The following is a 25,634-nucleotide window of genomic DNA, read 5'->3' as shown; positions in this document are numbered from 1 at the left end:
GTAGCATTAATTATCCACTGGCAGTACACTACAACAGTGTGCATGCTGCATCTGAAGTAATAAAAATCTGATTTCTTGGTATTGCAATAGCAGAGGACAATCCACACGGTGGAGATAGAACTTTAATATTGAGGAAATTAGAAATGAAGTGGCAAATAAAACTCGGATCTGTAGATCTAGGATTGAATATCCACAGAGAACTTCATGTTGTCCTACAGGACTGGAAATGCACATTATTTCTTGTAACTGTCCGTGTTTCGAACTGTATAGCATCAGGTGTACTCTGCAGTAGCCAAACAGGCCGGTTATATGCATTGTATTGTTAAACTTGAATGATTCCATTAATGTACATATCACTCCTACTCTGGATTTATCAACATCTACTTGAATCTGGTTTGGGTTCTCACTTTGGGATATAAGTGCCCCATGAATTGGGAGACTGCGGGTTAACTATAATCCACTTTTCTGAAAATGGATGGATTACCCTCTTACAACTCGTATGAAGGTTGTGATAAAGCTCTGATTCTTGAGACTTCATATACTTCTATTTTGGAATTATGCGAAGAGTTCATTTAGTGAGCTGCATTAAACTGGGATGCTTTGACTTAGTCTCAGATATAATTTGTGAAAGAAGTATTCTTTCTGTACTGTTGCACTGATATATATTCAACTTATGGTGGAATATCATGGTTAATGCTAGATATGAGATTAGGTCACATTATGAATAAGTTCGCTATAACGGATTCTACCTTTTTACTCTGTCTACAAAGAGACTTTCTTGATACTGTTATGTTTCAGTTACCCTTCCAAGATGGCGCAATTTCTATTGACTGACTTTCTTTACTCAGTTCATGCTTCAACTGATTCTCCATATACATTCTGTCTCAATTACTATGGGACTTTGACATTGCGACATCTATATATGACGCCACTGGAATACGTATGCTTTTAAACTGATTTACCCGATATACTTGGTCAGTTTACATAATCCCCATGATGACACCGTGATGAAACAATAAATCCTTACATAGGTTTAGCCATAATATTTAGACAGCTTATGGGGCCATAAAACTAAGAGTATAAGTACATGGGATGAACGGGCACTACATCCTTCATTAAACAAAACTCCTCTAAGATGACGACGCTTGTAGTACCTCGAAATTCCTACACTGCTCGATTGATCACATGCAGGCGAGTCATGTGACCGTAACCGGCACCCTACAAACAAAGAAAATGGCGACCGAACGAGAAGACTCAGTACGGGAAGCTTGGACACGCATTTGGACTGTTAGACATTTCTGTTTTTTTGGAGAGTGAGTTCCACGGGATACTTCGATCCTGATCTAGTATTAACAAAGATTATCATGCTTTGTATTTTTGTTGACTATGGGTTGGGCTTCTTTACTTTTTACGCTTTATTTGGGTACGTTGGCCCCAGGGGGATTACTGTCACTTTCACATCCTCACCAGAATTATAACTATTTAGGCTTTATTTGGGCCAGGACTATATAAAAAATGTTTTGCATCCTAGAGAGGACGCCTACCAGGGACCGCGGGAGACGGGACTTTGGTCTATTTGGACCTAAGTCTGCATATCAGTCTTCGTGTTGCTTCACACAGACAATTTCTAAAATGGTTAATATATCTTTATAAGATTAAATGGATTAGCTGGTTGTTAATGTCTACAAGCAGAGTGAACATAGGACTGAAACTTAAAGACAAGTGATCGCTTAATTGATATTGGTCATGTTTTATTTAACTTAGAGAGGATACCTACCAGCGACCTTGCTGTGATCGTAAAGTTCGATCTGATATTGTGACGCTACATTAGATGTGGTCTAGATGCTGATACCTCTCCAAGTCATATGCAATACATTCTTTACATATTTCAAATAGGTAATTATATTCGCTTTCTTCATGCTTATATTTATAAGCGTGATGATATTTACTCTACTTTCACGCAGTGTTTTTAGTGGGGAGCACTACCCCTCATGTATATAGATTATATTGAGATTGTACTCTATTTACGGACTGAGGCAACACCATTTGGGGATTTATTTTTGGAGAACACACTCAATTGTGGACAAGTCTCCAATTAGCACGAAGTACGTCTATTTGGTGGTTCTTAACATAATTCATGTATATTTGTAGACCAGGGGATAATGTCATTCTTGAGTCAAATAGAAACGAGCATTAACGATAAACTTGGCAAAATATGTGTATTTAGAATAGTATCCTAATGGAATCTTTGCTTATCTTAACAGATATCTTTGGATATTCTTGCGGTTTTTGAAACTATTTAAAACACCGCTGCGTGAATCCTTATGTCAGTACCGTCCTGACTATTTACGTGCAATCGGTGGGTCTTACATTACAGTATATAGGTTGTAAATCTAACAGGCATGAATTACGCATGGTGAAATATAACTCCTTATTCACATCTCTTTTCAATTGTCACTTCGTAGGGTGTTAATGTAAGAAACTGGCTCTATATATACTGCACCAAAGTGAGGTACAGTGTGTATAGAGTCCAAGAGTCTCCAGAGGTTTGGCAGAGGATAAAGTTAGATAGAACCTTACTCTCCAAAGTGGTAGCTTGGTCGAGCAGTAAGGCCATATCAGAGGACAGTGTAAAGCATTTGATGTACACACTCAGTCAGCAAATGGTCTCACACACTCAAGGACTGAACTCTAGGCCAATTGTTTTGTATAAAAAAAATATACTGTTGTTTTATTTCTAGAACCAAGCAAGCCTGGTACAGGTAAGCATATACATATTTTGCAGTAGTAATTTACTTGTTTGAACAAAGTTCAGAATTGCAGTATAACTTGTACTGGTTTTGGTTACAGTTTTAAGAAAGCAGTTTGCAACACATTGCAGGTATAGTTCATTTAATTTAATGGGCTTTTTAAGTAAAATGCAGTTAATTATTTTTCAGATCACTTTTTCTACCACAGGACTGGATCCTGGATTCAGCCCTGGGACATTTCCTGAAAAGGTGAGTAAATGCGTTTTGGTTAAAGGTACGATTTTTAAGGAATATTATTGCATTTCAAAACTTAACACTTAGAAACTTTTTCACATAGAATCACCAATGTTATCCTATGGGAGGAAATTTGCTTAGCAGGTGTTAGAAATGGGGGTCTCTAGTTGGCAATGGCTGGCCACTGTCCAAGTTGGGACCCTTCTTCCGAAGTCAGAGTAAGAGGGCTACACCCTTTGATAACCCCTGCTCAACCCTGTGGTAACGTAGCACGAGCAGCTAGGCTTATCTCAGAGGCAGTGTGTGATACATTTATGACCACACACAGTGACACAGTGAAGAACACTACAAAGGGACACCACACAAGTAATTATAGAAAAATAAGTATCTTTATATATAGACTTATCACAAGACCAATAACGGTAAAAAGCCACAATACGGTAAAATAGGATTATTCTTGAAATGCTGCAAAAATAGTTCAAAGTGTGCAAAGAGGAGTTCAGTTCAAGGCAGTGGTCTCTGCGACCCTTTTACTTCTAAAGTACCTGGATTATGTAGCAAAACAACCAAAATGTCGCAAGCGAGCTGTAGCCATGATTTTCCTCACGCGAGACCAGCGATGCGTTGAATCCTTGCCGCAAGGGAGGATGATGCGCTGATCTGCAGATGCGTGTGGGACAAAGCGACAAACTTCTTCACGCTAAGCCGGCGATGCGTTGAAATCCTTGCCGCAAGGGAGGATGATGCGCCGAGCCTGTTGCGTGTGCGACGAGAAGAAATGGCTCTCTGCGAGGGAGCGATGATACGGGTGTGATGCGATGAAAATGGCGGACGGCGCCGCACTGCGATGTCGTGATTCGATGATCTCAATGCGATGATCCTTGGTTAGCGAGCACTCGACAGCCCACAAACGTGCGATGCGATGATCTTTGGGTGTTAGCGAGCGCTTTGTGGCCCGCAAGCGTGCGATGCAATGATCCTTGGTTTGCGAGCACTCGGCGGCAGCAGCGCGATGATTTTTCAGACGCTGTTCAGCTGCGGCGGCTCGCAAATGGGCGTTAGCGACGATTTTCAACACTCTCTTCTCCGTAGTAGAACTAGAGGCCCTGGAACTCACAGGAGCCTCACCTGCAGCTAGAAATCCTCGCTGGGAGGAAACAGGAGGCTGGTGGTGGAGTCTGATGTGTCTGAGACTCCAGCAGGAGGCTAGCTGTCTTCTAGCCCTTGGGTGATTGCTGTAGCAAGATCAAATAAAAGTTCCTTCAAAGTCCTTTTCCTCTTCTTCCAAGTCCAGTAGTAACCACTGCAGGCCAATCCAAGAGCCAGCACACAAGCACAAGGATAGTCACCTCCTGCAGATTACTTCAGTTACACGGACGGATGTTCTTCTTGTTGTCCAGGAGCAATACAAATTATAGGGGTTTCAGCACAGATATTTATATCCCAAAAGTCTTTGTTCTAAAGAGCCACATGTCACTGAACCCAACCAGAACCAGTTCTGCTCAGTCCTGGAGCACTTTGTTTACCAGGCTGCTTCTTTCCTTTCAGAGTGCAGGGCAGAGACATCAGATGCACCACAAGAGGTGGAGCCAGCATTGTGGAGGGAAGGCACAGCCCTATTCAGGTCCCAGGTGCAACTCCTCCCACCCATCTAGATCCAGATCTCTCTATTCACCACTGGGACACCTCACCCTGTCTCCTTGAATTCCCCAGCCCTGTCACTCCAAAACTAGACAGCCAATACACATAACAGCAGAGCACACTGGAAGGTTTCGGCAAGAAAATACCTACTTTCTAAAAGTGGTATTTTTGAAAAACAGAATATAAAAATAAACTTCGCTAAAAGATGTATTTTAATATTCTGAGCTCAGGCATACTAAATTTGTTTTTCTACCATGTTCTTTGGGTCAGTTAGGACAATAAAATGTAATAGTCAAACTGCCCATTCTGGCCTATGGAGAACAGGTAGCCTTACAGTAGTGCAAAACGAAATTGGGTGTAATTCACTACCAGGACATGCTACACACACCAAGGCATGTCCTACCTTACACATACAATGCACCCTACCATAGGGGTGACTTACATGATGCCAAGGGAAGGTTCAGGGGCTGGGAAGTGGGTGCACTTCACAGCCAAGATGACAGTTCTGGACTGCACACAGACACTGCGGTGGCAGGTCTGAGACACACTTTACAAGCTGCTTCTGTGGGTGGCGCAAACCAGCCCTGCAGGCCCACCAGCAGCATTTGGTTTACCAGCCCTGGGCACACACAGGCCACGCTACTAGGGACTAACAGGTAAAACAAATAAGCCAATCATGGAGATACCAATTCACACACCATATTTGCAAAGGGAGAGCATATGCACTTTAGCGCTGATCAGCAGTGGTAAAATGCCCAGAGTCACAAAGCCAACAAAAACAGGTTCAAGGCAAAAAGCTTAGGGATGACCCTGCAAAAAGGTCCATTTCCAACACCAGGTAAGTTAGGTTATTGTTACTTTTTCTTACTCAGTGCTGGATCCTGGATTCAGTACTGGGACATTTCCTGAAAACAGTTGAGAAAATGCGTTTTGGTTAATCGGCTGATTTTTAAGGAATATTTGTAGTTTTCAAAAGTCGACACAAAAACTTTTTGGGAGAAAAAGTGTCAGTGCCAGGTAAGTTAGGTTATTGTTACTTTTTCTTACTCAGTGCTGGATCCTGGATTCAGTACTGGGACATTTCCTGAAAACAGTTGAGAAAATGCGTTTTGGTTAATCGGCTGATTTTTAAGGAATATTTGTAGTTTTCAAAAGTCGACACAAAAACTTTTTGGGAGAAAAAGTGTCAGTGTTATCCTATGAGGAAAAATGAGTTATCGGTTTCAAGGTAAGTAATCGGTCTTTCGAGGTAGGGTTCTGGGGTTAGACTCAGGGGTCTCCCAGGATCAGTGATGCACTGTTGTTGCACCCTCAGCGGCACTCGGGCGGCCGGGTGCAGAGTGTTGAGGCCCAATGTTATCCTATGGGGGATAGGGGGACTCCGGTTGGTGGCGGCTGGCAAGCAGGCCACAGGGTTGTGGGAGCAAGGCTCCTAGGGTTAAGCTCAGGGCAAGTTGGGACCAAAGGGGCACCCTCAGTGGCACTAGGGCAGCCGGGCGCAGGGTGCAGTTTTGAGGTCGGGTACCCTGTTGAGTTCAATGGAGATTCTCCGGGACAAAAAAACACTGCAGGCTCAGGGACGAGGATCTTCCAGGAGTGACCACCACTTCGAGGGGTAAGTTGGGATGTAGAGGGATGGTTAGGCACCGCTGAGTTGGGCACACAAGGCCTTGAAGCATCGGGTGCAGGGGTGCCTTTGGACGTCAGATTTTCTTACCCGCTCTGGTTGTGGAAGGGGGTGTCCTCTGGATTGAGGCTGCAGGCGTCGTAAGGAGGCTTGAGGCAGGTGAGGGGTCACCGGATCTTGGGTCAGGATTGCCGGGGGGACCTCCTCGTGGTGTTTGTTCACTCAAAAATGGGCAGGGCTCGGCGGGTGCAGAGTGTGCTGGATTCGCGGTTTCTGGCTGGCACCAGAAGCTGCAGTTCAAACACATCCTGTGTTCACGGGAGAAGCAGCTTGGAAAGTGAATGCAGGCAGGTCCTCCGGGGTTTTTGAGGTTGCTGGTCACTGGACACGCCGGGGTTTTGCAGGAGTAGGTTCGAGGGGAGACAGGCCTGTAGTTCTGGGGCCAAGTCAGTGGGCGTCGTCCTCTTGTTAGCACTGCGCGGCTTCTCATCCTTCTTCTTCTTCTTTTCTTGTGGTTGCTGGATCTGAGGAAGGAAGGTTCAGGGTGCCCCTAAATACTAAATTGAGGGGTGTTACAGGTAGGTAAAGGGCAGGGACCAATGGGTCCCTTCCTTGGGGTGGGTACACCCCCTATTCTGCCACTCTCCAGTGGGAGGGGGGCAGGAGCCTGTCCCTGGTTGGCTGGGTCCATCCATCCTCAAGATGGTGGGGACTCGAGGTTGTGCTTCACCTCGCCTCCTCCACCTTAAGGGTGGAGTTGGCAGAGGTGGGCACACCTCTCTTCCTCACTTTGTTTTTCCCGCCGGGTCTCCCACCAAAAGTGGGGGGTAGAACCAGTGGGAACCAGTTGCTGAGTACAGCAAGTGGTCTGGAGAGGCTCACAAAGGCGGTATGCCTTTGAAGCTTCTCCTTTGAGAACCCTGCCCATCCTGGGGGAGGAGGCTTGGCACCTCGTCCCAGGATGTACATTGTTTCAGGCCCCCGAGAGCAGCAGGCTCTCAACCCAGGGGTCCAGAAACATGTCTGGTGGTGGCAGCCTGCGCAGCCACTCAGTCAGGTCACTGGTAGTTGGTCGTTTTTCAGGGGGCATCTCTAAGATGCCCTCTGTGGTGTATTCTACATTAAATCCCACACTGGCATCAGTGTGGGTTTAATGTGCTGATAAGTTTGATACCAAATTTCCCAGTCTTCAGTGCAGACATTATGGTGCTGTGGAGTTTGTAATGACAAACTCCCAGCACCATATACTCTTAATGGCAGCACTGCACTTACAGGGCCCAGAAATGGACCTGGGCACTGTAGGGGTCAATAGCTCATACACCTGTACCCTCACCACTGGCATAGGGCACCCAGCTAGAGGGGTGACTGATGTATGCCAGGGCAGAGGTTTGTGGGCATGGCACAGATGTGTGCCATGTTGTCTCTTTGTTTTTTTCTGCACCCAGACACTCAGCCTGCAAAGGCAGTGTGTGTGTGTCAGGGTACAGGGCCTCTAAGGGTGGCACAATAAGTGCTGCAGTCCTTAGGGGCCTTCTCTGGTCACAGTGCCCTGGGTACCTATGGTACCATTTACCAGGGGCTGACTTGTGGCCAGAGATGCCAATTGGGTTTAGACTTCAATGTAGTTTTAGGGAAGGAACACAGGCCCTGGGTACCTGATTGGCAGGAGCCCAGGGCACACTCAGTCAAAGCACATCAGCAATTCAGCAAAATGTGGGGGCATACCATGCAAGAAAGAGGGCACTTTCTCACAGTTAATCACCGTATTTCATCCATTATATCGGTGCTCGAATGGGGATGGTAACCTTTGTAATATCACTTCTATCACAAACCACCTATTGTTTTCTTTAGTTGCACTTGTTGATTTTGAATCTTCTATCACCCAAACTAAGCATGGACATCACATTTCAAAATTCCTAGTACTTTCTGCACTTACTCTAAACTCATTCTTTTGCCACAATATGGCCAGTTGCAAATATGTTTCAGGACTGTTGTAAATCTCACCATGTTTGCTAAAATTGTGTTAAAAATCTGTGGAAAATCTCTTATGTACAAACAACAAACAAAATGTATGGACTTTTCCAGCCTTGAAAAAGTCTATTAGTAGACGAAACACGTGTTGGCAAATTCCTTGCTGGGAGTACCAAAAAGAATAAACCAACAAGTTGAACACCAGGGGCCTCATGTAGGTAAATAAATTTTACCGGTTCTTAAATACCGAGCCGTACCGAATCGGTAAATTAGAATCGGTAAGTTATATGTAGGTAAAAATTCGGTAACAGTTACCGATTCGGTAACATTCGGTAAATACGAATCGGAATTCACCGATTCGGTAAATACCGAGGTGATAATTACCGAATCGGAAAATACCGAGGTGGTATCTACCGATTCGGAAAATACCGAGGTGGTATCTACCGAATCGGAAAATACCGAATCGGTATGTACGGATTCGGTAAATAACATCACATGACTTGACGAAACAGCTAATCCTGTGCAACGACAGCCCACCCAACCAGGAACTGCCCACACCCAGGCAGGTGTACACAATTAGCCGACGTGGCCACACCCAGGCAGGTGTACATAATTAGCCGACCCTGGAGAGGCTTGGAGTGCAGAGGAGAGGCAGGGAGCAGTTGCATGTGCGAGCGGGAAACGAACAGCATGTCCAGCCAGAGAACACAGAAAGACGGAGGGGAAAGGAGGAGGAAGCTCAAATTCAGCCCCAAGGAACTCCAGGTGCTGGTGGAGGAGGTGGTGAAGCAGCACCCGAAGCTGTTTGGGAGGCAATCCCTGCAAGTGCCTGAGGCCGAAAAGCGCAACATATGGCTGGCCATCCAGGCGCAGGTCAATGCTGTGGGAGTGACCCACAGGGACATTGAGGTCCTCAAAAAGCGCTGGTATGACCTGAGGATTGTGACCAAGAGGAAGATGGGCGACATCCAGAAGGAGGCCAGCCAGACCGGAGGTGGAACCAACAGGGCACCTGCCCTCACCGAACTGGAGGAGCTGGTGGCGGCCACAATCGAGCAAGAGAGCGTCGTGGGTCTTGGGGACGCCGACAGCTCTGCCAGAGCCGCAACACACCAAGGTAAGACGAAAGCACAGCAATGTAGCCTCCCCTACCCCTATCCCACATCCCCCATTGTGAAACGAGAATCACACTGCAGTCCACACGTGTCAGTGCAGACAGGCAATGCATTCCGGGAGATGTAGTCAGGGCAACACTAACCATGACGTAAATGTCACAGGGCAACAAGGCATGTCACGCACTCGAGGCACAAGGAGACAGAGGACAGATTGGAATGTGAAATGATTTATTGTGACGCTTGCAATGCAGCCCTTCGGGGACACTGAGCCAATGTTGTTTTTCTGTCCACAGATGTGACATCATGCAGTACAGGGCATGCTGCAGGGGAGACGGCACACCGGCCACAAAAATCACCTCTAGCCAGCATGAGTTCAGACCAGGGAGCAGGCCCACTGGCAGCCGAACCACCAACACAGCCAGCCTCGCCGCACACAGAGCCAGCATCACCTCACCGAGAGCCAGCATCACCACAACCACAGCCAGCATCGCCACTCATGTTCGAATCACCGGCCACATCTCCGCTTGCAGGTGTGAGAATGAGGAGGCGTCCAGCAGCCAGGCTACGAGCCTTCGACACCTCGTCAGACGACAGCATGGGCCCAGAAGACCGCACCGGGCACCAGGAAGGGAGCCATCCCACTGTGCCCCACACCTCACAGGCAGCACAGACGGGAGCAAGAGGGCGCCGCAGGTCGCGTGTCCAGAGTCCACCAGCACCCACTGACGGCCATGGTGTCTTCTTGGGGCTCGAGGGCCAAATGTTGAAGCAACAGCGCCTGCAATCAAAGGCAGTTATGTCAGTCCAGAGGCACATGCGGGTGATGAAGACAAGCTTAGTCAACATGGACACAAACATTGGCGGCATGGCTGCGGGCATTCGGGACATGTCCCAGTCAATCCAGCAGTTGTGCAGCAAATTAGATGCTGACATCGAAGCACGGCGCCGGGAACGCCAGAGAAGGGACACTACCAGCAGGGCACTCAACCGTCTGGCAACTGCGACTTCCCTACTTTGCCGGCGCTCTGTGATGATGCAGGAGGGCCTAACACAGTGCTGCAGCGACCTGTCTCGGGGGATGGTGCAGGTGACAAGTGCACTAGGGGTGCTATTGACTAGTCAGGCGTCGACAACTGCTGCAGGGGATGCTGCGGAGAGCATCGACACCAGCAGCAGCATCACACCCCCCGTCCCCGAAGCACGCAGGAGCAGCAGGCGGCTTGGGGTTGGCTCTAGTGAGGATGCACAGGCCGTGCAATCCACCACTGCAGCGCGTATGCGCAAACATTGATGTGGCCCTGCTTAGCCACTTCCCATTGGGTGACGTAACCCTGGACATACTCCTTGTATAGATGGTATATTGCCAGATTGGCCTGTTCATGTGTTCATGGCGTGGTGCCACATTAAACTACGTCATGACTTCTCACAACTCGCTGTGTCCCCTCACTTACTCAGAAATAGTTGCATGTGATCTCTGCCCGTCTCTCTCTCCCATCGATTGCAGTTGGCACTCTAGCTGCGCTGCCCTCTGGCTGGCCTGACTCATCCTCGTTGTCCTCAAAATATGTTAGTTCCACATCTGTACCTTTTTTCGTGGCAAGGTTGTGCAGCATTGCACAAGTGGCAATAATCTTGCAGCAGGTGATGGGTTTGTACTGGCGTGCGCCTCCGCTCTTGTGGAGGCAGCGGAACCTGCTCTTCAGTAGTCCAAACGTGCGCTCCACCACATTGCGTGTTGTTTTGTGGGCCACGTTGTATCGTCTCTCACTCTGGGTTGCTGGGTGTAGGTAGGGAGTGAGGATGAATGAACGGCATGCATATGCACTGTCGCCTGGATGAGTAAAAGGGAACCATCAGTTACATGCCTCTATACACTCTGATTTGCAGGTTTCAAGGGGCGTCACTGTTACTTACCCAGCAGGTATCCCTCTCCGAATTCGCCGGCACTCAGTCGTGTGTAGATCCCACTATTCTGGAAGATGTAAGAGTCGTGGGTGCTCCCAGGAAACTTTGCAACAATATCTGTGATGATGTTCCCTGCATCACAGATCACCTGCACATTGATGGAGTGGGTGGACTTCCTGTTCCTGTAGATGTGCTCTGTATCAGCTGGTGGACAGATTGGGATGTGTGTACCATCAATACAGCCGATGACATGGGGGAACTGTGCCATGTGATAAAAGTCTGTTTTTGTTTTCTGCAGTGCAGCCTGTGTGTTTGGGAAGCTTATGTAGTGGTGCATTCTCTGCATCATGGCATCCAGGAACTTCCTGAAGAAACGGGACAGGCAACTCTGGGATACACCACCCACCGCAGCTATCACCACCTGATAACTGCCGGATGCCAGTAGATGTAGGCTGCAGAGCACCTGCACATGTGGTGGTATGGCGTGCGCCCTTCTTGTTGGCTGGTCCAGGAGTGGGTGCAGGTCCCTTATCAGGTCCATGATGGTTTCGGGGTGTAGCCTGTACCTCTCATGTATCTCTGCATCAGTCAGCTGTAATAGTGTGATGCGCTGTCTGTAGATTTGTTCCTCCCGTCGCCACACCCTCAGTCCTGCTGCCTGTAGACGTAGGCGCCTTGCAATGACGTACATGGCGGCCATGTTGTCCACGCTGTTGCATTTTGGGATTGCTTATGTGCATTGTTGATGGTTACCACCTGCTTTCAATCCGTGTTAATTACCGACTCTTATTTACCGATTTTCCTGGATTTCTTAATTACCGACTGCTCCTACATGTCATTTTAAATTTTTACCACTTCATATTTACCACTTCATATTTACCGATTCGTTAATTATGTATTCGGTAAATATGAATCGGTATTTTAGAATTCGGTAACTATGAATCGGTATTTACCGCCTCATATTTACCGAAAAGTGGTTTTTGGACTCCTACATCTCACTTGTCTGAATACCGGTCGGTAACGGCATATTTACCGAAAATCGGCCGTTACCGACCGGTATTTCGCTACCTACATGAGGCCCCAGATCTTTGGACTTTCTGTGACTTTTTGTACATTGTAATAAGATATCATTGGTCTTCTCTGAAATATTGTTTTAAACCAAAACAAATTGTGTTTGAATGTAAAACTTATGATGGTTAAATTTATCCAGTACATTTTGGATTATTATACTTACTAAGGAGAGTGCTTAATAAAGCTCTATCTTTTGTAAAAAAAATTTATAAATAGGATGACTTAAATTCAATGGGCCTATGGGTCATGGCGTGTATAGGAGGGTGGAAGGGATTGTTTCCGCCAGAATGTGATGGCGGCCAATTGCCATCAATCTAAGTGATACTGGTTTGAAGTACTACAAGGATGGGCTGTGTGTTTCGGTTTTGTTGGAAAGCTTTATTTGTCTTCAGCAAGTTTCAGACCTGCAATGTCTGCACTAGCATGCACCGAATTTGAGGTGATCCATTCGGAACTACCTCAAAAATAGCACATTTTCACCCATCTAGGCGTTCAAAGCTGGAACTTGATCTGGCCACTTAATTCTAGTAAGGTGGTTAATAGATTTTTCAAACTTTCGCAAGCTTGTCCAAAATGTGTGCATATGTGCAAAGACTGTCATCCATAATGTCACAGTCCTAGCACGAGTTGTGCTCAGGTAATGGGGAGAGCACCATTAACTCATAGAGTGGACATGTTCAGACCAAGGAAGGACAAAGTAAATACTTGGGTTGCAAGAAAAAGCAGAAGCACTGAGAGATGCTGCCCCCTGCTGTTCTTACCTCCCTTTGCACCTATCCTGGCCAGTTAAGTGCTTCACTTGGGCCGGTGTTTTCAGGTACTCAGCACTGGCACCTATTTCTAAACATCGGCACTTAGTTAAGACAGTTCACCAATTGGCGACACTGTCATTCTTTTTACCAAGATCAGTATAGTGTTTTAAAATTCCGTAAACTTTAAAAACCTGATGACATTAGCATGTCTATGCAGTCCATACAGCTTCAGGCACCTTAAGTTAATCCAGAATGTCACACTTTTAAGATAATGATGGTTAATAGTTACGCAGGAACTGGCATTTAGCTTTGTTGGCAGGAGCAGTGGGTGGTGTGAGCTGCGTTGGCCTCCTAAATATCAGCTTGGGCTTTTTAAGAAATTAAACACTGCAGCACTGAAGTAGGAAAGTCTCACTGACACTGCAGCAGGAATTCTGTGACCCATTGACTTTATCTGCCAACCGACTTCCAGGATGACAATGATTTTGGGGCAAAGGCAACCATGGTGCAGCCACAGGGCTCCCAGGCGCATGTTACAATACTGGTCATCCATTCCTAATTCTGTGTTCAGAAAACTTCTAAAGACCTGACTTTTCAGACAAGCATATGTATAATGGTCAATAATGTGCTATGTTTCCGTTACCTTAGTGCCATGAAACCGTTTGGTGAACGTGTTGTACGCAACATAACATGACATTCAAGCACTGGGTTTCCAAAAGATTCTCCTCTTCTAACTGTTGCCTCTCCAGGGCTTGCAAATAGTTTTTTCTCTTTTTTTTGTCCTCATATCCCCATAGTGTTTGCAAATCTTAAACTACTTTTATCACTCTGTCTGCCTCGTGGTCTATTGCATTTGCTCACTTTTGACCTCAACCGCCCTGACCTCACATCAAGGGCCAACTCCAGGTGCGGTGTTCTGGTGTAATCATAGGACCATGATATTCTGTTTGGGATTCACCCCTCGGTACCTAACCACCTCATTAGATCCACCTTATGAAATCATTCCAGAATTTACAGATCTCCCGCATGATAAGGAGCAGCAGATAGAAAACAAGACCACTTTGCTTACTGCTCAAAATACTGTGTGAAAGATTATCGCTCCCCCCCCAGGAGGACTAAGACAGGATTCAGAGTTATAGTTGTCCCCGTAATGTTTTTTAGAATTGAAACAATACCATTCCAAAACTCCTTGATCTTAGGGCGGCTAAATGACATGTTCGTCGTCCGCTTTTGAACAACAGCATCTTCTGCACCTAGGGGTAGGCTATTCTTTTTGATTTTGTTAAAAGTTTGCAGGTGTGAAACCGAATATAATAATTTCAATGAGTCAAACCATATTGATTGTATATCCTCTCCCTGAAAAGAGTCTGTCCACACTGTGTGTGGTGACTTCAATTTCTTATATTCTGCCTCTCAAAATTGCTAATACCAAATGGTCACCTTCTTATTTTTAGGTCTTACATCCTGGAGTGAGGCTTCAAATTCCCAATCCCCCCAGCCTCCAGGGTTAATGTCATAAACCAAGACGTCTGCAAAAACAACTATTGATGGACGGAATGCAGAACAAATCAAAACATTCACCCCCAGTCAAGAGATCTGGGTTAAATCCATCATTGTTTTGCTCACAATGCCACCCCAGTTTAGACCTGGCCATATAGAAATCAGTCTTGACCCTGTGCCTCATGGGAACAGTCCAGCCTGAACTGCCAAGCCTGGTCCTCCCTGGACCGGAAACAAGCATCCTAGGACCGGTTACGTGGTTTCACCCCTCTTCAGTCAGGATAGCTTGATTCCAGTAGCATGGTGAGCTGAAAAACGATGGATTTAGGCCCAGATCTCTGTACTGGGGTGAATGTATGACATTGTTCTGCATTCTGCCCATCAATATTTCTCTTTGCATTTGTCACCGCAAGTGGGACGGGTATGTTCAGACGTTAGTCCCCTGCTCTCCATGCCACTGGAATCAAGCTATCCTGGCTGAAGAGGGGTGAAACCCCGAAACCGGTCCTAGGATGCTTGTTTCCAGTCCAGGGAGGACCTGGCCTGGCAGTTCGGGCTGGACTGTTCCCATTGGGCACAGGGTCAAGACTGATTTACATATGGCTGGGTCCAAACTGGAATGGCCTGGTGAGCAGAAAAACAATGGATTTAGGCCCAGATTTCTGTACTGGGGTGAATGTATGACATTGTTCTGAATTCTGTCCATCAATATTTCTTTTTGCATTTGTCACCCCGAGTGGGACGGGTATGCACAGACGTGAGTCCCGTGCTCTCCATGCCACTGGAATCAAGCTATCCTGGCTGAAGAGGGGTGAAGCCCCGAAACCGGTCCTAGGATGCTTGTTTCCAGTCCAGGGAGGACTTGGCCTGGCAGTTCGGGCTGGACTGTTCCCATCGGGCACAGGGTCAAGACTGATTTACATATGGCTGGGTCCAAACTGGTACGGCATGGTGAGCAGAAAAACGATGGATTTAGGCCCAGATCTCTGTACTGGGGTGAATGTATGGCATTGTTTTGCATTCTGTCCATCAATAGTTCTTTTTGCATAGACCAAGACGTCAGTTGCACAGTCTTGAACCTAGATAGTCTATTGCCAGTTCTTGCTCTCAGGACCTCCCAAGGAGAAAACCCCTCCAACATCCTCAGATACCCCCTGCTTACTCCTGTCTGCCTTAGAGGAAGGCTCAACCTATCCTTCAGGCACTGGTACCGTCTCGTACCTTTTTATACTATTTTGGTGCTCCAAACTTGTATAGAAAGCCTACTAGTCCATACTTCCTAATCATCTCCCCCAAGAGTGTTCCCCAGATTGTGGAGTCCAGCTTCCCCAATGCTATGCAGTATAAATTAAAATCAGGGAGGGCTAGACCGCCCTTCTCTAATGTGCGCCACAACATTTTCCATGTAAGTCTTGCCCCACGAGAGGCCCAAATGCAGCTGGTTATTTTCCTCTGAATCTTGCCAATAACTGCCTTTGAAAATGTGAAGGGAATACCGCTGAATAAGTACATCAGTTTATGGAGGCTTGACATCTTGATGAGATTGACTCACCCATAAATGGTCAAATGCAGGTCCTTTCATCTAGATGATAACATTTCCACCTTCTTAGCCACCCGCTTCAAATTACACAATGGAATTCAATCTATCTGATTGACAATTACATTCCCGAGGTATTTTGTCTCTACGCACACTATCCCCTCCCAATCATCTATTATCCAGCACATCACTTCTGCCTTGGAGCTGTTCACCAAATATCCAGACATGACCCCATATTCATTTGTCAATTCTCTGCCCTTGGTGTATTTTGGGTGGGATCAGATGTGTATATTATCAAGTTGTCTGTATTTAACACTATCTTACTGCTTGAGGGAAGTGCATAGCGAGGGACAATCAGGTCATCCTTTCGTAGAATTTGTGCTAGCGGTTTGATATAAAGATTAAACAAAAGGGGCGCAATGGGACACCCCTCTCACATGCCTCTTTGAATGCTGAAGCTCCTAGCCAGAGAGTCATTTAGAAGGACTTTGGCCGAGGAATTTTCATAGTGGTTCTGGAGTATCGAGATAAAACCAGCACTAAATCCCATTGAATCCAATACCGCCCAAAGGAATGCCCAACACACCCGATCGAATGCCTTGCCCGATTCTATCGTGACCATAGCCAAGAGGATGGAGTGAGTGGTAGCAAGATCATTGGTGCCTATTAGCAGCTTTGTAAGTTCTTTCTGATCCATATGTATCAGCTGAGGGGCTAACTTGGCCAGTCTCTCTGCCAATATACTAGTGAAGATTTTATAATTGGCATTTAGCAGGGAGATTGGGCGATATGAGTCTGCCTCCCTAGTATCCTTAGCGGGTTTTAAGATCAAAAACAATTGTGGCCTCTTTCTAAGAACTTAGGATCTGTCCTTCCCCCTTGCAAGTTGAATTAAACATTAATTACATTTTAGAGACTATCTCTTCCATTATAGATTTAATTAGCTCAGCAGGTATTATGTCTGAGCCAGCAGCCTTCCCATTCTTTATCCATAGGAGATGCTCTCTAATTTCCCCCTCAGTTATTGGAATGTCCATACCATCTCTACCCCCTGTTGTAACCTCTGGGATTCCTATGCTACTTAACCATTCCTTGAGTCTCCCCACGTCTGGCTGGACCTCTTGCATATATAATTCAGAAAACAGGGAGACCAACAAGGCCTGCATTTCCTCCTCCATGTTTGGGATGTCACCCTGAGGGCTAATAATCAACTCCCTATTATGGTTCCAAGACCTCTCTACCCTTGCTTACCAGGCTAGCAGTGCCCCTGCTCCTTCCCCATATTCAAACTGCCGCATAGATCCAGTTAACCAACGCTCTAGACACTTAGCCTCAAGTTTGATCTTATAATTTAGTCTGGCCTCCTCAAGTTGATATGAAATTCTCTCCCTGTCCCGGTTGCTCCTCACGCTTTGCTGCTGCAACTCAACCTCCAACATTCCCACTCTTGCCTTTAATCCTCTCAGTTCCACTTTTTCTGCCTTGTTTTTAAAATGGACCTGACTTTGCAGCACCCCTCTAATATATGCTTTAAAGGTGTCCCAGATTACATCTAGAGGGGCCAAGTGGGCATTATCCAGAAAAAAGTCTACACTTGCTTTTATCAGGGCAGTGAGTACATCTAAGTCGAGAAGGATAGCTCTTGTTTTATACCGAGCCCCCTGAACAAGACACAAACTGCAGCGTGATCTGAGATGTGCCCTGGTAACAAAATAACCTTTTTTAATTACCAGCTAAGGCCCTATCTACAAACATATAGTCTAGCCTGGAGAAATGGCCATATTTTCTACAGTGGAAACTATTACCACGCTTTGGCCCCTTTAAATAACTCTGTGCATCTACCAAACCAATATCCTGAAGCATATGCTTGAGAGCCTGCCTTTCCTCTAACTTAGACTCAATTCCTACTGGTGGATCTATCCAGGGTAAGATCTAGGAGGGTGTTAAAATCTCCCCTAATAATTACAGGGGTGGTTAACCCCACTAAGTTTCACTCCAGACTTAATATATATGCTGGGGGTCATCCAAATTTGGGCCGTAATATTCAACACTTACTAGTTCCATACTGAGACATCTGAGAGTTGCCTAAACCCACCTACCCAAGCTATCAATTTTTAAGGAGACTAAGGTGCCGATCACGATCCGGTAAAAAATTCCCCCGTGCGACTCGTATCGGGTCTTTTTACCGTACGAATCGTACAAGTGCCGTACGAACTGGCAATCACGATTCGCATGGTAAAAAGTCCATACGAACCGCACCGGGAATCATTCCCCACACGTCCTCGGGTCGGAAAATGTGTCCGACACGTCCTCGGACGATTTACCTTACAAACGTAAAAATCCAAGTCCGACCGAGGAATCACGATCCATCCCGTGCGTCCGAGCCTACAACGGTATGGAAAAAACACCGTCCGCACCGAACACCAATAGCAACCATGGAGACATGTGCCCGCATATGCGCCCAACACTCCCCCCAGCCCCCGTACGTCCGACACGTACCCCCGTATATGTATACCCCCACCCGTCTATGTACACCCCAGTACGTTCCAGTCGCACCCCCACCCCAGTACGTGTCGTACCACCGTCAATGTACACCCCCCCACCCCTGTACGTGTCGTACCACCGTCTATGTACACCCCAGTACGTTCCAGTCGCACCCCCACCCCAGTACGTGTCGTACCCCCCGTGTACCTACACCCCAGTACGTTCGAGCCACACCCCCACCCCAGTACGTGTCACAGCCCCGTCTACCTACACCCCAGTACGTTCCAGTCGTACCCCCACCCCAGTACGTGTCGTACCCCCCGTGTACCTACACCCCAGTACGTTCGAGCCACACCCCCACCCCAGTACGTGTCATAGCCCCGTCTACCTACACCCCAGTACGTTCCAGTCGTACCCCCACCCCAGTACGTGTCGTACCACCGTCTATGTACACCCCCCCACCCCTGTACGTGTCGTACCACCGTCTATGTACACCCCCCCACCCCTGTACGTGTCGTAACACCGTCCATGTACACCCCCCCACCCCTGTACGTGTCGTACCACCGTCTATGTACACCCCAGTACGTTCCAGTCGTACCCCCACCCCAGTACGTGTCGTACCCCCCGTGTACCTACACCCCAGTACGTTCGAGCCACACCCCCACCCCAGTACGTGTCACAGCCCCGTCTACCTACACCCCAGTACGTTCCAGTCGTACCCCCACCCCAGTACGTGTCGTACCCCCGTGTACCTACACCCCAGTACGTTCGAGCCACACCCCCACCCCAGTACGTGTCATAGCCCCGTCTACCTACACCCCAGTACGTTCCAGTCGTACCCCCACCCCAGTACGTGTCGTACCACCGTCAATGTACACCCCCCCACCCCTGTACGTGTCGTACCACCGTCAATGTACACCCCCCCACCCCTGTACGTGTCGTACCACCGTCTATGTACACCCCTCCACCCCTGTACGTGTCGTAACACCGTCCATGTACACCCCCCCACCCCTGTACGTGTCGTACCACCGTCTATGTACACCCCAGTACGTTCCAGTCGTACCCCCACCCCAGTACGTGTCGTACCACCGTCAATGTACACCCCCCCACCCCTGTACGTGTCGTACCACCGTCTATGTACACCCCCCCACCCCTGTACGTGTCGTACCACCGTCTCTGTACACCCCCCCACCCCTGTACGTGTCGTAACACCGTCTATGTACACCCCCCCACCCCTGTACGTGTCGTACCACCGTCTATGTACACCCCCCCACCCCTGTACGTGTCGTAACACCGTCCATGTACACCCCCCCACCCCTGTACGTGTCGTACCACCGTCTATGTACACCCCAGTATGTTCCAGTCGTACCCCCACCCCAGTACGTGTCGTACCACCGTCAATGTACACCCCCCCACCCCTGTACGTGTCGTACCACCGTCTATGTACACCCCCCCACCCCTGTACGTGTCGTACCACCGTCTATGTACACCCCCCCACCCCTGTACGTGTCGTAACACCGTCTATGTACACCCCCCCACCCCTGTACGTGTCGTACCACCGTCTATGTACACCCCCCCACCCCTGTACGTGTCGTACCACCGTCTATGTACACCCCCCCACCCCTGTACGTGTCGTACCACCGTCTATGTACACCCCAGTACGTTCCAGTCGTACCCCCACCCCAGTACGTGTCGTACCCCCCGTGTACCTACACCCCAGTACGTGCGAGCCACACCCCCACCCCAGGATGTGTCATAGCCCCGTCCACCCACACCCCAGTACGTTCCAGTCGTACCCCCACCCCAGTACGTGTCGTACCACCGTCAATGTACACCCCCCACCCCTGTACGTGTCGTACCACCGTCTATGTACACCCCAGTACGTTCCAGTCGTACCCCCACCCCAGTACGTTCCTGGCGCACCCCCAACACAACCTCCTAAGTACGGAGCGCACCCCATGCCCCAACATCACAACCGCATGTACGAGTCGTACAAAGCCACACACAAGGACCAAATCGTACAACCAAATGGCCCATGTACACACCGTACACACGCACAAAACGCACGTACACAACAAGGACAAAACAAAACAACTCAACAATACACCATTCGAAAGGCACACAGCCACTAAACATGGCCAACAACCACTAAAATAACACAATCACTGACCTGCAACTGTCAAAAACAAACAGAGGCCCAATACACCACCACTCCTTATAACACACCCACCCAAAATTCAAACACTGCCACACCCACCCATGGACCAATAAAAAGGGCCCACACACACAAACCATGAGCCTTTGCAACAGACCCACTGCTGCCAGACACCACAGAACCAGACTACAAGCGACACCACATCTTACACTTGCACACCTTCACACGACCACCCTCACAAACACCCTCTCATCACATTCACACACACACACAACCATCCACACCCCCCCCAACATCCACACACCCCCCACACCCACACCATCCCCACCCACACCCCTCACCATGCCCACTACCAAGAATCCAAAGTTCAGTCACCGAGAGTTGGAGGTCCTTGTTGATCAAATCCTCAGAGTCGAGCCACAGATCTTTGGAACATTGGTCAGAAGCACCAGCCAGGCAGCCAAAACAGCCATGTGGCAGACCATCATCGATGCTGTGAATGCTGTTGCGGACACCAGGAGGACCAAGCAGGATTGCCAGAACAGGTGGTACGATCTGCGGAGGAGGGTCAGAGCCAAGAGACAGGAGGAACACGACCAGGCCAACGCCACCGGAGGAGGGCCCTCCCGCAGACCCGTACAGTACCATCCCTGGGAGGAGAGGGTGATGGCCATACTGCCGGTGGAGGCAGTTGAAGGAGTAGAAGGACTCCGAGACCCGGGTGAGTACACAAACAACGCACCTCACATGGGGGGAACTGCAACCACAACCAAAATTAATAACAGGCACGCAACCACCACAAGCCATCGCATTACTCAACCACACTCCATGAGCAGGCACATGCCACTGCTGCCACCATGCCCCATGCACCCAGCTGGACAATGTCAAGTCACAGGCCACAGAAGACAACAACACATGACACGGTAACCCGGATGGCGGGAGGCTGGGCACCAAAAATCACATAGTGCGACTCCAAAGCAGACAACAATGCCCTCTGCCCATATGGCCTAGGTCACAGCCAGACAAACACTGTGTCCCAACACAGGAATGACTTGCCAGCAAATGGCGGATGCCTTGCATCAACACATGGGGGTGAAGGCACTGTTTTGCACATGCCAGCAGCTAATGAACAGCCAACAGTGTGAAAGAGTGGCAGCACACACCACCACAGCAGCAGCGCACAGACACACAGCAGACAAAATGGGTGCCTGGAGATCAGAAACAAACTCACATCAACAGGCCAAGGGCCACTCAAAGATCTGCTAACAGTGTGTGCCCAGGAAGCTGGGCCAAGGTGACAGAGGGTGACACACGGAGGGAGGGAGAGGGGGACACAGAGGGAGGGAGAGGGGGACTGAGAGGGAGGGAGACGGACAGAGGGAGGAGGCTGACACACAGAGGGAGGGAGAGGGGGACAGAGAGGGAGGGAGAGGGGGACACAGAGGGAGGGAGAGGGGGACTGAGAGGGAGGGAGACGGACATAGGGAGGAGGCTGACACACAGAGGGAGGGAGAGGGGGACAGAGAGGGAGGGAGAGGGGGACAGAGAGGGAGGGAGACACAGGAAGATGGACAGAGGGAGGAGGCTGACACACAGAGGGAGGGAGAGGGGGACACAGAGGGAGGGAGACACAGGAAGATGGACAGAGGGAGGAGGCTGACACACAGAGGGAGGGAGAGGGGGACACAGAGGGAGGGAGAGGGGGACACAGAGGGAGGGAGAGGGGGACACAGAGGGAGGGAGAGGAGGACACAGAGGGAGGGAGAGGGGGACAGAGAGGGAGGGAGAGGGGGACAGAGAAGGAGGGAGACACAGGGAGAGCAAATCAGTCCTGTGGTGTGTGGGAATGTCTGCTCGTCAGCAGGTGGACTGCGTGCATGTAGACAAGGGTGGCCAGTGCCAGAACCCCCCCTCTTCATCATGGCAAAACGCAGGGCCATGTCACAACCTGTACACGAGCACAAGGACAGCCACCTGCATCATATGAGTGTGTGGATCCACTCCATGTGCACATGTACAGTGCTACAAGGAAGGAGCAAATGCATAGCTCGGCACACATGCACAATCCACTGCTGACTGCAGTCACACTTGACGCAGCAAGTAAGACTGTGCCACACATAGTTAAAGGGGCCAAATTGGTGCCCAAGGGACACACACATGCACAAGTGCACTGTGAGTGGAATGCAAGACAGATCCTAATTCCAAGAGGAAATGTGCCAACTTTGTAACGGATGAAACATGGATGTTGCATGGATCAAAATTAACATTTTCTCTCTCACACACAGGTCAACGTCGTGCTGCACCCCCCAACACTGGGGGGGAACACTCACAGGACCCGGATCTGCAGGAGACCGATCCCACCGGCAGCGACCACTCTCACCACTCTGCGGACGACCCCGACCGACCTGGCCCCTCTGGTGTCCAACCACCTGCAGCACCTGCGTCAGGTACAACCGTGCCAACCACCACCCCCACTCCTGCCACTTCCCAGGAGACACCCAGGATCCCTGCCCCAACACCACAATGCAGCCAGGCTCGCCAGGAGGGACACGGTGTCCCGGGCACCCAGGAGGAGGCAGGCGACAACGCCAATGCCACCCCTCAGGGGTCCCGGAGACCCGATGTGCCCACAAGTGCAGGCCAGACGCAAGTGGGCAGGGGTGGTGGGAGTGGAGGACGGCGGAGGCGCGAGCCTGACCAGTTGGCTGGGGATCCGGTATTTTCACATGTCCGTAACATCCTGGACTCATACCGGCAGGACACCACGGGCATGGCCCAGGTTGTGTCCGTCCTCGAGGGGATCAAGGTCCAGCAGGCCCAGCAACATGCGGAGCTAATAGCCTGTCTACAGCTACACCAACGGAGGATGGAGGACAGACAGGCTCAGCAAGTGACGGCGTCCCAGGGGATTCACGCTGAACTCCGTCGGATGGCCGACACCATGGCCGACCCTCCCTGTGCCAGAAGGCGGAGAACATCACCACCCACAGGGAGGGATCATGAGGAGGAGGAGGAAACATCCGACGGAGCATCCCAGACGTCGTCACGGCCTGCTGCTGAGGTTCCCCGCAGGAAGCCGGGTCGTCCACGGAAAGGACCGTGTGGGTGGCTGCTACATCACCATCGCCCAGGACACCTGGCCTGGCACCTGGCCCACTGGAGCAACAGCATCACAGCATCAAGAGACATTCTCTGCCACATGGCCCTGCTGGTCACTGGCTGACCAATGTTGACAAAGACTGTGGCATGGACTCTGAGGATTTCCAATGGCAAGGACACCAACTCCCCTACTGAACTTTGGATTCCCTAATCCCGGAAAGCCCCCCACTTTGTCCCCCCCCCCCCCCCTAATAAATCACACTATTAAGAGTAGATGCCTGCTGGTAGCATTATTACCTAACATGTGTCTTGTACAGTCTAAACATGCCTGAGTCATCTGTTCACTTCAACCATCCACACCCTGGGGCCTGAGTCTGGCACAGGACACATGGGTCACAGTTTATTAGGCAAGACAGACATGGAGCACCATACACACCCGTGATGTGCAGAACCAGCTGAGGGGGTGGCCGAACAACCGTGCTGACAGACACATTGAGTACAGCAACAGTCATGCGCAGAGGTCAGGGAACCTGGCCCGTGTCCTGGGGGGCACCCAGGTACGTGTAGACAGGTGGCAGAACCATGTCCTGCAAGCTTGAGTCCGGTGGATGCAGAGAATGGGGGCCTGGACAACGTTGGATGCATGGGGATGGCACATGTCACACTACCCACACAGTCATGGACATCATGCCCAATACACAGTCTCAGCACACACACACAGCTTGCATCTTGCCACTCGACACATTGACACATAGCCACAATCTGGGAATACCATGCCAGACATGCAGGATGCACCGTGCCAACACACCAGCATTGACTGAGCAGAGGCACCTTGGAGGCATAGGGACACCTTTAATAGTCATGTTTTTGGGATTGCAGAGGCAACTTGAAGTACACATGAACACATCATGTGGATTAACATGTGGCTCAAACACTGGCACCCCCCTTCTGCAGCACAAATGCGTGATAGCCATGGTACTGGCACACAAGCGTCGGCTAACAGCTAAATACCCACAGCTGCACACGGAGAGCCTGCCATACACCATAGATCCGCTGATGTGGAAGTCCCACGCCATGTCAAGCCAATGTCAACCGTATGTGTCCGAGGGCAGTGTCACACACATTGATGCCATCATCACAATCCACCATCCCATCACTGATGACTGACAACCAGGCAGCCCATCTATTCTGGTGTACCCAGCTGCATGTCGTGTCCCATGGGGATGCCACATGACTGCAGAGGAACCAAACCCCGACCTGGGCAGTGTGCACACATCGTGAACAACTGCCACACCCAATACACCCCAGATGCATCCCTTACCCCATGGAGACTTCCAAACGTGTCCGTGCCTGTAACGCTGAGTCAGCCCACGATGCCATGTCCATGAGGAATAGCAGTGCCACAACAATGCAACCAGCAGATGGCATGCGCAGGTACCTGGGGAAGAGAGACACACAAGAAGTCAGCCACAAAAAGCACAGCCACTTGCATGTGCATTGACTCGACACATGTATGGATGACAACATGCTAGGTCACAATTATGACTGGGGAAATACTACCATCACTGCCACCATCACTCCAGTGACACACCCACACACACCTCTGACTCACGTGCCATACATGCAGGTGGACACACACATCACAACACATGCCACACGGGGACCAAGGCGTGCACACTCAGACACTGGTACTCACCACTAAGCAAAGAAGTCGCGTATGAGCCGAGTCCGGATGTCCTCTTGCGGCTCCACATCCTCCACATCACTAGCCCCATTGCCAAGCCCTTCGTCCT

General features: G+C 49.4%; 2 protein-coding genes across 2 annotated transcripts in view; both read left to right on the top strand.

Annotated features, from left to right (window-relative positions):
• Positions 1–25,634, top strand: part of LOC146835060 (vitamin D3 hydroxylase-associated protein-like) — an 824,670-nt gene that overhangs the window by 369,354 nt on the left and 429,682 nt on the right. The gene's annotated exons all lie outside the window — the stretch shown is intronic.
• Positions 1,225–10,764, top strand: LOC146835061 (uncharacterized). The gene is made up of 2 exons (XM_085600171.1): positions 1,225–1,313; positions 9,632–10,764. The coding sequence occupies exon 2, from the start codon at positions 9,706–9,708 to the stop codon at positions 10,627–10,629; it is 924 nt and encodes a 307-aa protein (XP_085456297.1). The 5' UTR covers positions 1,225–1,313; positions 9,632–9,705; the 3' UTR covers positions 10,630–10,764.

Source organism: Triturus cristatus, chromosome 4_2 (genome assembly GCF_964204655.1).
Source record: "Triturus cristatus chromosome 4_2, aTriCri1.1, whole genome shotgun sequence".
NCBI classification, from domain to species: domain Eukaryota; kingdom Metazoa; phylum Chordata; class Amphibia; order Caudata; family Salamandridae; genus Triturus; species Triturus cristatus.
This window is presented reverse-complemented; position numbering and strand designations above follow the sequence as displayed.

Excerpts from the sequence above, each read along its gene's own strand:
- LOC146835061 (XM_085600171.1), top strand. The coding sequence starts at position 9,706 with ATGAGTTCAGACCAGGGAGCAGGCCCACTGGCAGCCGAACCACCAACA.